Source organism: Leucopleurus acutus, assembly GCF_964270905.1.
Source record: "Leucopleurus acutus genome assembly, chromosome: 9".
Classification (NCBI taxonomy): Eukaryota; Metazoa; Chordata; class Mammalia; order Artiodactyla; family Delphinidae; genus Leucopleurus; species Leucopleurus acutus.
The window spans coordinates 67,451,086-67,464,973 of record NC_139144.1 but is presented as its reverse complement, the minus strand read 5'-3'; the positions used below and the strand labels follow the sequence as shown (position 1 = coordinate 67,464,973).

Here is a 13,888-nt window from a genome sequence, read left to right as displayed (position 1 = left end):
AGAGTTCACAGAAGTGAGCTTGTCTCAGTGGCCTCTTCTCCATCTTCCAAGCATGACTACGAGGGATGAGGCCTAATTAAGCACTAATGAAGTAGAGGTTTGGGAGAGAAAATGCCAACTTGAGTTCCTTATACCTTTACCCAGCAACCCGAAGGTCTAAGGAAGATTTAATTTTGGTGTCTGAGTGAAAGAACTGTGTTCCTAAAATGTTAATTACAACACTGCTTTTTTTTTGGTTTGAAATCTAAACCACACTAAGCCATAGATTTGTATAATCAAGAGATTTATCCCTAGGGAAAAAATTGACAGCTATCCCAACTCCCAACCAGACAAAACATATATTCCTTTACTTCTGAAAAGCAAGGGGAAAAAGCTCACATTAATTCTGGGGTCTGTGCCACGGCACCTATCACTTCACCCACCATTTGCCAAGTTGCTTAAATTACTAGCTTACCCCAAACACAGGGAACTTTTCTGGGCTTGGAGCATACATTTAAATATGAAAGAGCCCAGTGAAATTCAAAGACAACAGAATTAAATGAGGGGGGAAAAAGTTGTAAGCCCCTGCTAGACCTAGTTCAGTACCGCACACTTGGATGAGAAGCAGACTCCTACTCGTGGGGCTTCTGTGGTCTGCTGTTTCCTTGTAAGTAGCCAAGGTGAAACACTGTTCCTTGCAACACACCTGTAAGCTAGGAAGCTAAGGACTCACTTTGAAGAAGATAACCAAAAATAGACACTTGTTGGCAGCGTCTTACCATCTCCGCCAATTAGCCTCCCACCTTATGCCAAGTCCTCACAGATCTCTATTCTCAGAAGTGTCAACTACTACTTCTTCTCCCTATCCCAAAGGATTTCAGAAAGCCTGAATGGCATTATGTTTCAGCAGGTCCACAAACACTGCATCTGGGTGGCCAGTGGGGTTTCAGGCTACCCTGTGAGAGCCTGGCACAGAACAAGGTCTCCTTTCACTTGACCCTCCTTTGCTAATACAATGCTGTTTGGCTGGGCCCAGCACTCCATGGAGCAAATGTTCAGGCCAAGAATAGTCTTCATTCTTCCTGTGAAGCTTTGAAAGTCTTCTAAAGAACACAGGAAATTGTCAGTCCCTATTTTCTGCTGAAAACGGCTGACACTAAACTCTGAACATTCTATGGATTAATCCCAAATCATGGGAACCAAGTTTTCTGGAAAAGCAGCAATGTTTTCATAGATGAGATACTGATAAACCATCTCAGCATTACTTCCAAAGAAGTTTTATAATTCCCATTACTAGCATTGCAGAAAACCTGCTCTTAACCAGAATTACCTTATTTCCATAATGTACCCTACTGTTGAAACATACCTCATTTAGTAACTCCAAAAGGCTGTGTACAAAGAAGCAGGTCTGGACACTTATCATGGCACCATGCACACTTACCTAAAAGTGGGAAAAGACAATACTTTTGTCATGGCCCTGGCATCACCACATCCATCAACATTCTGGGAGAGGAGGGAGGTGTTGAACTGTTTTTGTTTTTGTGTTAATTGAATTTTCTTAAAATTCAAGGATAATCTCTCAAGGTCCAGACACCTTCACGTGTGCAGTCACAATGTAATCTTCACTCTGAACCAGCAAGGGAGATATGGGCCCTACTTTATGGCTTAAGAAACAAATATTCAGAAAGGAAAGGTAACATAGTTTATACAGAGATGGGATTTGAACCTAGATGATTAGTGTGTCCAGTGTTTTCTAGCACACACCAGGGGGTCATATGGCATAAGACTGAAGCACACAGGTCCTGGTGTTGCCAAGACCAGTTCAAACTCCAGCTCTGCCAGTTACCACCCGTCTATTGGGTAAGTCACTAACCATCTCCAAAGCTGTTTCCACATCTGTAAAAGGATGACACTGGTATCTATTAAGGATTAAATGAAGATAATGCACATAAACCATTTAGCTCACTGTCTGGGGTAGGGTAAATATCCTAAATGAAGGACATGAACTTTTGTTTTCACTTGCAAGCTATTTATTAGAAAGGATTTCAATTTACTGGAGTGGCAGACAATAATCTTTCCTTTTACATCAAGTAGGATACCACAGCAGTATTCACTAGGACTTCCTTGGGGATTAAACAATAACTGAATATTAATCATCTACATACTACCTACAACCATACTAAATCAAGGGCTTCCAAAGTAGAGTGTACTAAATAATTCACTGGGACTTGGGAAGAGTGCTAAACTTTTTTTCAATTTTTAAAATTTTGTTTCATAATATTCACATTAACATAGTGCTACATGTATATGATTTACTATACAATTATAATCAGATACATGCTCAAAAATATTTTCGTAAGGAAACAGGATCAGGTTTGGAAACAGTGATCTAGATGACGTGCTAAGTGAACACTTTGCTCTTGTTGCGTTATCAGACAACCTTCTTTCCTTCTTATTTTTCCTCACCTACTATACCCTGACTTCCACATTCCTAGGTCTTTCTCCAAGAGAATAAAAGGCACAAAAGGTGCAGGTTGTACTGTGACACTAAGCTAATGAGTCTGAAAAGCAGGAGTTTCTATCTCCTCAGCTTTCAAAATTACAACCTGAGCTACACAGAAATAAGCCGTATGTCCAATTTATTATCAACTTCCCCAGTTACTGGTGAACTTGATAAAATCAATTAGATCTTATTTCCAGTAGGTGGCAGTAAAACTCTGCCATGTGGTGCCCAAGATGTTCACTGGCATTAGTGCATACTTGGTCAGTCTCACTTAATTAAAAAGATGGCATAGTGGTTAATGAGTGACTTCAATTATATAATGCCTCTGACAATGGAGACTAGGTATTGCCCGTTTTGCTGTTTACAAGCTAGCCTTTCCTTATGCCTTCCTGAATGTTATATGTATTGTGAATAATCACCTAACAGTTCTCAAAAATCCACAGGCCATATAACAAAAAAGCCCTCAATATGCTTGAAAAGCTTGGAGTCAACCATCAAAAGACCCAGTCAAGTTGTATGGGTCCTATATCAGATTCAGATAAAACCTTAGGCATGACATGGATAAAGACTATTGAAAGTTTTCACTAGGCAAGTAGAATAAAGGTGACTTTTATAAAGTTATCACAATGTACAGAATTTTTAAATGGCATCTATGAGAACCTTTTTCAGCAGTACTTACCAGTTAGGCAGGTGGTCAATATAAACTTCCTCATTTTGCAGTCTCCAAACTCAGTAGGTTATTCTTAACTTCCTAAAACCAAACTTTTCTGGTTAGGGGTGTTAACCCAATCTCTCTTAACATAAGAACCAAACCAAACAAAAAAATCCCTGCACATTTACTTACAGTTATTCCTGAATATCTGATTCTGGTCTTGAAATAAAAGCCAATTTTTTTTTTTTTAAAGCCATTTGTAGGGCTTCCCTGGTGGCACAGTGGTTAAGAATCCGCCTGCAAATGCAGGGGATATGGGTTCAAGCCCTGGTCCAGGAAGATCCCACAACTACTGAGCCTGCGCTCTAGAGCCTGGGAGCCACAACTACTGAAGCCCGCACGCCTACAGCCAGTACTCCACAACAAGAGAAGTCACCGCAATGAGAAGCCCGCGCACGGCAACGAAGAGGAGCCGCCACTTGCCACAACTAGAGAAAGCCCGCACACAGCAGCAAAGACCCAACACAGCCAAAAAAAAAAAAGGCATTTGCACTATAGTATATTCTCCAGTAGAGGAAAGCATTTTAGGATTAACAAAAGTTTTCCAAGACAATCTTTAACTAGTAATGGTCATCAAATAAGGGTAAGTATTTACTGCAGTATTCTTTTTTTTTTTTTTTTTTGCGGTACGCGGGCTTCTCACTGTTGTGGCCTTTCCCGTTGCGGAGCACAGGCTCCGGACGTGCAGGCTCAGCGGCCATGGCTCACGGGCCCAGCTGCTCCACGGCATGTGGGATCTTCCCGGACCGGGGCACAAACCTGCGTCCCCTGCATCGGCAGGCGGACTCTCAACCACTGTGCCACCAGGGAAGCCCTACTGCAGTATTCTTAATATCACGTTTTTAATGCCCTATAAGATCTGCTTTAAAAATAGCACTCCAGGGCTTCCCTGGTGGCGCAGTGGTTGAGAATCTGCCTGCTAATGCAGGGGACATGGGTTCGAGCCCTGGTCTGGGCGGATCCCACATGCCGTGGAGTAACTAGGCCCGTGAGCCACAACTACTGAGCCTGCACTCCGCAACAAGAGAGGCCGCGATAGTCAGAGGCCTGCGCACCGGGATGAAGAGTGGCCCCCGCTTGCCACAACTAGAGAAAGCCCTCGCACAGAAACGAAGACACAACACAGCAAAAATAAATTAATTAAAAAAAAAAAAGCACTCCAGGGTGAACTTATATGTAAAGTCAAGATTCTGTAAGGTGAATAATCTTCCTAATATGCTTTACACTTTATATCTATATATCTTTGAAAAGCAACAAGATCTTTCAAGCATACTGATTTGTTTAAACCCACCAGCCTCTGATGTAAACAAAAATATTGGCTAATCAGAAATATCAGTTACTTCCTTCTGCTTGGATCACTAATTTTAAAAAGTAACAGATATGATGAAACTTTTTAAGGTAACAAACTGTGTTGCATTAATTATACTTAAAATATCATAAAGCATTTTGTTAAAATCTATATCATTTGACCTTATAGTGAAAAGAAATTATACCACCCTCCTTCCAGTTAAAAAATTTCAGTCCAAGGACTTTTGAGTTCACCTGGGGAGTTGAAATTCATTCTCAGAGAAATAACGTGTTAATAGGAGACAGAAATGAGTAGAGAGATACTATACCCCATTAGTTAGTTAGTTAGAAAATCAGGGCGTATGCATTCTAAATGAAACAAACATACAAGAGAAAAGATAAGAGTTACAATCATGGAGGAGGCAAATTGAAGCTGAAAAGCTTCTTTCCAAACACACTGTACACTCTTGTATATCAACTGTAGAATATTTAAGACCCCACGCTCAGTTACATCACAACATTGTTTATTATGTGAATTTTTTACAATACAAACAAAAAAATACAGAAATGCAATATATGAATACAGCTAAATGCAGAATGGTGACTTTTTTTTCTTTTCAATAGGCCATGATTCCCATTTCTAGTAAAATAAAGAGACTGCACATAGGTAGAAATAGGTTGGTTGTTAGCTTCACAATTTTGCCTAGAAATGATCTATAAATGCATTTTTTCCCCCTGCTACTTACCATAAAGTGTAAAAGGGAATTAAAGTTTCCTTGTTGGTTCCTACCATATGAAAGATGCTATATTCTATTTTAGCAGGGCCAATATACGGAAAATACCTAAATTAAATGTTATTACAAAAATGAAGCAGTAATGAGATTCTGGCTAAAGAGGGCACTAAATGAGAATAATATATATTTAAAGAATCCAAAACAAACAAACAAAAAAAGAGGTTGTTATAAAAAAGCTCTAGGTGCGTTGTAAGCATATAGGTTTTTTTTTCCATGTGTATTTTTAAACAATGGAAGTGTCAAAAAATAGGGTCAACTGTGTTAGACTAAATTACATTATTGTATATGTTGCACTGAATGGAACCTTTGTATTATAATTATCATAAAGAAGCATAGTTTGCATCATATTATGGCAATTTATCCTCAATGAAAACCTTCCAGAGTCCTTTTATTTTGGAATATCCTGTAAACAATCAAACTACCAGAACATGATTGTACAACAGTAAAATGTTTTCTTGCATTAAATTGAAGACATCTGTTTAATAAAAAAAGAAAACATAGGAAAGGTACTTAGAGCTGTTAGTTTCTAAGTACACAACACCCTAGACAATTAAAGGCATCTTAATCTCCGTCAAGAACAAAAAATAATAATAATAATTTTTGTCATGCTGTTAAATCCATCATTAAGGATAAAACCGGTGCAAATTGGTCAAACGGATCCAACAAACACTGATGTCCAAGCTGGCATGTTGGCAACTAATATGTAACTGGTGGTCAAAAGAGGGTTTAAAAGATCTTCCCTTTCTTCTTGTTCTTTTCCAAGGTTCTAAATGATTAAAGGAAAATAATCAAAATGAGTGACCACTTTATAAACATAGATAACATATGGTAGCAATAGCTAAACCAACTACAACTGTGTTGGATTTTCAAACACTACAATTTCATTTAAAAATTAGATTTAAAGTTAACAGTAAGGACAATACTAGTCTACAATATTATTTTCTTGGACAAATATTTGACAAAATTCCAAGACAAACAGTAAAAAACATGACAAAAACCCATTTTTAATATACAAGCACAATTTTTCCTAAATGAAACAGTGCAAATCAAAAAAGATCAACTGACATCAACCAGGGTATCCTTTTCTCCTACTGTCATTTGCATTCTGAAATGCTTCGCTTTTACAAATATATTTTCTTCTTCCTTGGGGAAAAAGTTAATAGAAGGATAGTGCTGAAAATCTTGAAAATGTTTAGCAGTGAGCGTAAAGTGTAGAATCCTTATAGGGATACAACTTTTCAGTTTTAAATGGGACTAATGAGGAAAAGAAGAAAACCAAAGTACAAATACTACTGATTTTTGTGTAAATTAAGAGTAACTAATTAGCTGCATTAGGAATTAGATATCCAAAATTTTATCTTAATGAAATAATTCAACACAATTAAGACATACCTCTAAATGTATAAAAGATCTTTGTAGCAGTGTTCTCTATGTTTGCCAAAAATTAAATACAACTATTATGTCCAACATTTGATGGGAAAAGGTGAGCAACTGATTATGGTGAATCAACTGAAGAGAATGTTATGAAGCCACTAAATTATGAAGATTGTTAAGTCATGGAAAATGTTTACAGTGAAAAAAATACTGTTATGACAGATTGCATCCATCTATATAAAAGATTCATCCATGAAAATTATCTGTGCTTGGGATTTATGATAATGGATGATGTCTTTTTAAATGTTATTTTAATGTTTTTCAAATAAATAGGAAAATAATTCTTTAAAATATTAATACACACATTTCTTGGGAATCTGATATTAGATACCTTGAAGAGTTCTGTTGCTCTAAAATACGTTGTTGGGCTTCCCAATTTGCTTTCTCATCTTCAAACTGACGACGTTTTTCCTCTAATTCTTTGTGCTGTGCTTCCAAATTCTTTTTCATTTGCTCATGGCGCCGTTGGAGCTAATTCAGAGCACAATATATAAAATAAAACTGTTTGAGAAATCACGAGCAGAAGTACATTTCATCCAGGCATCCTAATGAGCATTCAGTTCTTATGCTATAAATTCAAAGTATCACCTGGTTTTAGCACTGTCTAAAATTTTAGCACTAAAATTCCTCTGCCTATAGGACTTACCACCCAAAAGGCCAGTGATCAAAGAGAATAATCTTGGTAAACAGGGAAAAAAAGAGTACAATAAGCTACAGTGTGTAGCACTTTATAATGGGCATACCCTATCTTATCATCTCATTTTTCCTTACTCACAAAACATGTAGGAAGCTGGGCAGGGAAGACACCACTGCTCCCACTTCATAGATGACCAAACAGTTGCAGAGTTTATGTCACTTGCCCAAAGTCATTAGCCAAAAAGTGGCAGAACCAGGATTTGAACCTGTCTTGTAATTCCAAGTTCAGAAAGCTGAGACAAGTGAAATGAAAGCAAATAGATGAGGATCTAAGAGTTACAAGATCACGGGATAAGGTCCCCGATTCTTAAAAAGCAGTGTTTCTCATATATCAGTCTTCGTACAAATCACCTGAATGCTTGCTAAAAATATATAATCCTGGGGGCTTCCCTGGTGGTGCAGTGGTTGAGAGTCCGCCTGCCGATGCAGGGGACACGGGTTCGTGCCCCGGTCCGGGAAGATCCACATGCCGCGGAGCGGCTGGGCCCGTGAGCCATGGCCACTGAGCCTGCACATCCAGAGCCTGCGCTCCGCGATGGGAGAGGCCAGAACAGTGAGAGGCCCGCGTACCGCAAAAAAAAAAAAAAATCCAGAAGCCGAGTCTTTATAAATTGGATTATTTAAAAAAAAAAAAGAATTAATGCTATAAAGAATGCTGGCTGAAAGGTGGAGAACACTCATGCAAAGTAACTGCAGAAACAAAGAGCTTATCTAATAGTTCATTAAATAATTCATTTAGGTGCTAGTTAGTCCATTTCTGAGGAAAACAGTCATAGAAAAAAAAACTACAACGAATAACTAAGAACTACTAATATTAAAAACTTTCAGATATCCAGGAACTATGTTTTATTAAAGACTGTATTACACCAATGAATTATCATCTTGAATTTGGATTGTAATTTCGCATACAACTTGTTTTCTTAATTACTTTGTAAACCCACAAAAAGTGACTTCATATTCATTCCCATTCCAAATTATTTCATGCAGTTCTTACAAAACAAAACCATCTAAAATATATTTAAGCAAACATGAATCAAATTTGAGGTAACATCTTCCTGATGACAGCAAACAAGTTACTAAGAAAATGTCAGAAAATAGGAACACAGGAAAATGCCTTTGGTTATTTAAAAAAAAAAATGCAAGGGAATTATATACACACAATTCAGAATAGTCACCTCTGAGAAGGAGAGAGAGGGATACAATAGGGGAGAGACACAAAGGGGCCTCAAATGAACTGATGATGCCTTATTTTTTTAAGCTGGACCACAGGTTCACCAGTGTTCATCATTCTTTACCTGTATATTTCTGTCACATATACATATCTTTGTGTTAACTGCATGTAGGTTAAAAGTACAGGTCACAATCCCTCACTTCCTAAAAACCCTTGGGGTTAGATGTGTTTCACAGTTCAGAATTTTTCAGATTTCAGAAAGCCAATACTACTTAGAAAGGTCTATATACTCTATTTACAAAACAACTCCTGGGCTGTCTAAGGTAGCACCTATAACCAAACACATTACTATTTTTTGCAGTGAAGTATATAAATATTCACATCAAGTGGGATAAAACTATTAGTTCTATGTCTGGTTTTGCAGTTTTCTGAAATTGTGGATATATGATTGTGGACTTGTCTAGTGATTAAGAACAAAGTTAAGTGTATTCAAATAACGGCTTACAGCTACGCAGCACAGACCAAGTTAATTTATCTTTCCTCTCACGTAAAAAAGGGAAATGGACAATAATATCCATCTTGAAGGGCTGTGGTATGAATTAAATGACATAATCCATGGAAGATGCTTAATACTGTGCCTGATACACTGTGCTGCTGGATATTAGCAACTGTGCCCCGAACAAATATTTCTAGCACTTGAGAAAAAACAGTATTAAACAAGGTTAAATAGGTTTCTTCACCTATATATTTACATACTTATATGGCTTACTGAATTAGGAGAAACTTGGTCGAGATCTCTTTACAGGTCCTTTTAATGTTAATAAAGATTCTATCCTTCAAAGAGCAGTTAAGTTTCGCAAAACTCTGTTTTCACCATTCACAGTAATCGTAAAAACTCTCAAAGGGTTCTATAACTACAGTTTTATAATTGTTTGTTTATAACATTTACTCTTAGGAGCAGGCCCTAAAATAGGTCTATACCAAATGTAAATTCAACTCCTTTTAGATTTTCATCATAATCTAAGTGTGAAGATAATGCAGACTCTTGATTACTCCTGTTTTTATTCACCTTCTGATACGGATTTTCCATTTTATTAATTAGTGAAGGGGTAGAGACTTGGATGGATAGGTTTAATAAAAAGCTAATTAATAAAAAAGACTAAACTTAATCTCCTAAATGTCGTCTTAATAACAGATGCCAGGGATGCTAGTTCTGCAGTGCTTGGTAGTCTTAGACCAGGAGGAGCTATTCTGTATCCCCACTGAATTAAGCATATGATAAATACAACAACAGCGAAAGTTTTTTTTCATAAGAGATTACATGAAAAGCCCAGTGATTTAAGAGAAATCTAATGTGGAATAAAAACATTTCCTCAAAATTACTACTTTACTCCATGCATTCCTTCTACTCAATGGATCAGAGTATTTTTGGTTATGTATTTAGTCAAAGAAGGTTTATGTATTTTATGCAGTAATTCATTACAAAAGCAAAGAGACCAACTGTAAGGATCTAACAGACTAGATCGGAGTCTCCTTTTAATATATTTAAACACAAATATTATTATATTAGTGGAGTCACATATAAACACAGGGATCTCACTGAATTTTATCATTAAAAGTAATTTGAGAAGTATTTCATATTAATGTCATCCCATATATTTAAAAGTAATTTTCAGCACAATGATAATAAATCTGTGCTGAAAAATTATACTGAAATTGTTGACTTATTTTGTGTTTACCTAGAGTTTCTTCTACTGCTCTTGGACATCAAGCCAACTACTTACTGTATAGATGCTTGTGTTAGTGTGGTTTTTTTCCTCCATCTTTTCTTATCACTTATTGAAGGATATGTCTTCATGATCTTTCTGATTAACAGAAACTAAATATATGCCTCAACATCTAGAGAGATTCCAAGGTAGTATATCAGCTTGCTGGAATGCTTTGTCACTACCCTACCTGATTTTTGTTAACAGTCGGAATTACGTTGACACTATATTACAAATAAGGCCCAACTCATTTATAAAAATCACATTTCTTCATTTTTTCCTCTGTCTGTAATTTACCCTGGCATGCCTATAGTTTAACTAAGGTTCTTTCTTTTTCATTCGTATGCAAATAAGCCTGGTCTATTATTATTACCCTTACACTAGTTTTTATTCTTACATCCACCTAAAACTCTCATCTTTACTTTTCTTATATTGACTAGATGGAATGGCTTATAATTTCATTTCTTATAACTTGTTAATTATAGCTAATAAAATTTATTGTAAGTATTCTACTATGTCTTCCTACCAAGTATACTTGTATTCAAATACATATTAAAATATATATTATTGTAAACATAGTGCTTGCTTTTATTTTTCCATTTTATTGTTAGCATATTTAAAAAATCTAGAGAAAGGTTATCTATGAATTTTATTAAAGGTATTTTTTAAAGGAATATTGTGCCTATAAAAGGTGAAAATATTAGGTTGATCACCTCAGCTTCAGAGTCCTTCAGTTTTTGAACTTTTTCTTTGACCTTCATCTCAAACACCTGCTCCATCTCCATCTCCATCTTCTTCATCTTAGCTACATGCTCCCTTCTTTCTTCTTCCATTTGTGCAAGAGGGCTCCTGTGAACATTAAAGATAATCATTAAATGTCTAAAATTGAAAAGTGTAATACAAAACTCTGAAACAGTGATGAAAACAAATGAGCCGCTGTGTGCCATTACTAAATTCTCTGCTGTTTTTTGAAAACAAGTTTCAAAATAATTTTTCAATTATTCTGACACCACCTTAAATGACATGGAACACAGATTTGAAGTTTTATATATGAACATGTTAAAAATTCTTTAGAAACTTTTAAAATTTATAAATATTTACAATTTAGAACTTCCTTCCATGCAGTTTCATAGCTAACTTGAAAATCTCTAGTGAATTATTATTATGAAAATAGATCTACCAAAGGCAACTATTAGCAGAACGTTTCTCTAAACCTAATGCATATCAAATCTAAAGATAACACATAAAATAAACTGTAGAAGGAAAATGGAAAGGACACATTCCTTAAATACATTCTTAGAAAGGAAAACTAGAAGAAAATTACTTAATTTTGTATTTTAAACAAAATTTTAATGTGAAAAAAGGTACTGAGTTAATGAAGTCAATACATGTAGAATATTTTTAGTTCTATAATTTTCCAAGTGTTATAATCTCTCCTTTTAGACGACTACTGACATCACAATAATTCAAACCCATTTTGGTTACTGAATTGATATGCTAGAAAAAACTACCAGGCAATACCTAGAACACTCTTCGTTTAGGCAAGCAGAGTATTTCTAGGCCACTTAATGTAATTTTAATGCTCTTGAAAAATTCATTCCACCTATGTCAAATATTTTAGTGTCTTAAGTTTTAAAGATGGTCAGTGATCACACACACATGAGAGAGAGAGAGAGAGAGAAGAAGCAAATGAATATCTTGACATTTCTGAAATGCCAAACAATAGACACAAGCACAGTTAAATAAAAGTAGTTCACTCTATTGACATTAAACTCCACAGGCTCAAATCTCTGCACAATTTTGTTCAAAATTTTCATGTTGAAAAATACTACAAATGAGCTTTATGTGAAGGCTAGTATATTTACAGACACAAGAGAATAACCAAGTATCAGTAACCTATTACAGCCCCAGGGAGGAAACAAAAGTGGGCTCTGTGGCTTTCACGATCTCTAAAAACAATTCAATACACTGGGACAACTTAAAAGAGGCAGGTCCTTTTCTGACTTTATTGATAAAACATGTTTATTTTGCCTCCACAAAAACTGGCTTTGACCATTTAACTGTACATATTAAATTGGTGAACTTTATCTCAATAAAGTGGTTAAAAAGTTAAATCATGGCTTAAAAACAAAGTCAGGCTTTGTATTTCATCTACAACTTCAAGGCTAGTCACTTTAATCCTGATTTGACACACTTGATTATGGTGACTTCTCTCCTTACAAGGCTGAGTATTTTGACCATTACAACATTATTCTATCCTCTCAAGGAGGAGGACAAGAGAGCAAGATGGAAAATATTAAACGAGCAACAGGACAGAAAGAACACTTGCTACTGATTTTTCTTAGCAAAAAGGAAGGACAAAGATGTGATGTACTGTTGTGACCAAAAGGATTTGGTTTTCCAGTTAGTGTAAGTTAGAACAAAATGTTACTTAACTAAAGGATATTCCTTCACCAAAAGAAAACTTACAAACCTTCAGTATGTCTTAACAATTAAACAATTAATCAGAAGTTCTGAAAATGAAAATAAACCAAACATTAACTTAGAAGAAGAATCAACATTCAAAAAGTGAGGTAAACTGAAATAAATTTTAAAGCATAAATATCATTATTTCATTAAAAGCCGATAAGGCCCTTCATATTAATATATTTCTCATCTTTATGGCAGGTGTTTTTAATATAGGGGCCTCAGATCTCTTGGGCAGAGTGTCAATGAATGCCCTGAAATGACATACCAAATAAATGTGTGTTTGTGTTGTGTATTCATGCAAGCATTTTTCCAGTGAGACGGTTCAAAGCTTTTGCTTGATTTCTGTAAAACTCACTTCTGCCACTCCCCAAAACATTTTTAGGCTCTAGAAAAAAAAATACTCATAACGATTTTTTAATTGGCAGTCTTAAACAACTGAAACTGTATGTTTAAGCAACTTAGATTATCCAACATACTGCTGCAATTTGAAAACAAATATATTGTAAAAAATTATAAAAAACTAGAATTTAAAAAAATAAATTAGAATTCACACAGAATTGAGATTTTAAATATATATTCTTACTTATAATAACCTATCTATAAAATGCTCATTTAATTTCATCCTTGGGAGGAATAAGGCAATCCATATAAATGTAAAGAATTTGCAGTATAATTTGCACATGAAAAGGCTACCACCTTACCAAGAGTAAACACTGGCATCTAGATTATTATTTAAATAACTCTTGGGGGAAAATAGAAGACTGCAGAGAAACATGCTATGATGTTTTGAAATTTGCTTTTAAATTCAAAATTTAAATATTAAAAATCTTCACATACTAAAACTGCTCATGTCTTCGGAAAAACAACCACTTACATGCCTTCAACTGTGTCATATCCAAAAGAACAAAAAATACAGAGACTTAGCACACTTAAAGTAAATGACACTAAAAGCAGCAACTAAAGGCAAATCCACAGATTTCACAATAAAAGTATGTGCCCTAAAACAAAAGTTTATGGCCAAATTTGTTGAAGCTAGTTAATTTCTTTTCCAAATTCTGTTAGTAATCCCTATACCAA

General features: G+C 35.5%; 1 protein-coding gene across 2 annotated transcripts in view; it reads right to left on the bottom strand.

The window, feature by feature from the left end:
* Positions 1 to 5,002: 5,002 nt before the first annotated feature.
* The window catches only part of SEPTIN7 (septin 7), a gene marked incomplete at its 5' end in the record, with an annotated part of 103,319 nt that continues 94,433 nt past the window's right edge, over positions 5,003 to 13,888 (bottom strand). The window contains 3 exons of one of the 2 annotated variants that reach the window (XM_082846683.1): positions 5,003 to 6,041; positions 7,041 to 7,180; positions 11,056 to 11,191. In XM_082846683.1, the coding sequence (XP_082702809.1) occupies positions 6,002 to 6,041; positions 7,041 to 7,180; positions 11,056 to 11,191 (316 nt within the window). In that variant the 3' untranslated portion in view covers positions 5,003 to 6,001. The remainder of the gene's footprint in view (positions 6,042 to 7,040; positions 7,181 to 11,055; positions 11,192 to 13,888) is intronic. The other variant, XM_082846682.1, reaches the window with a different exon arrangement.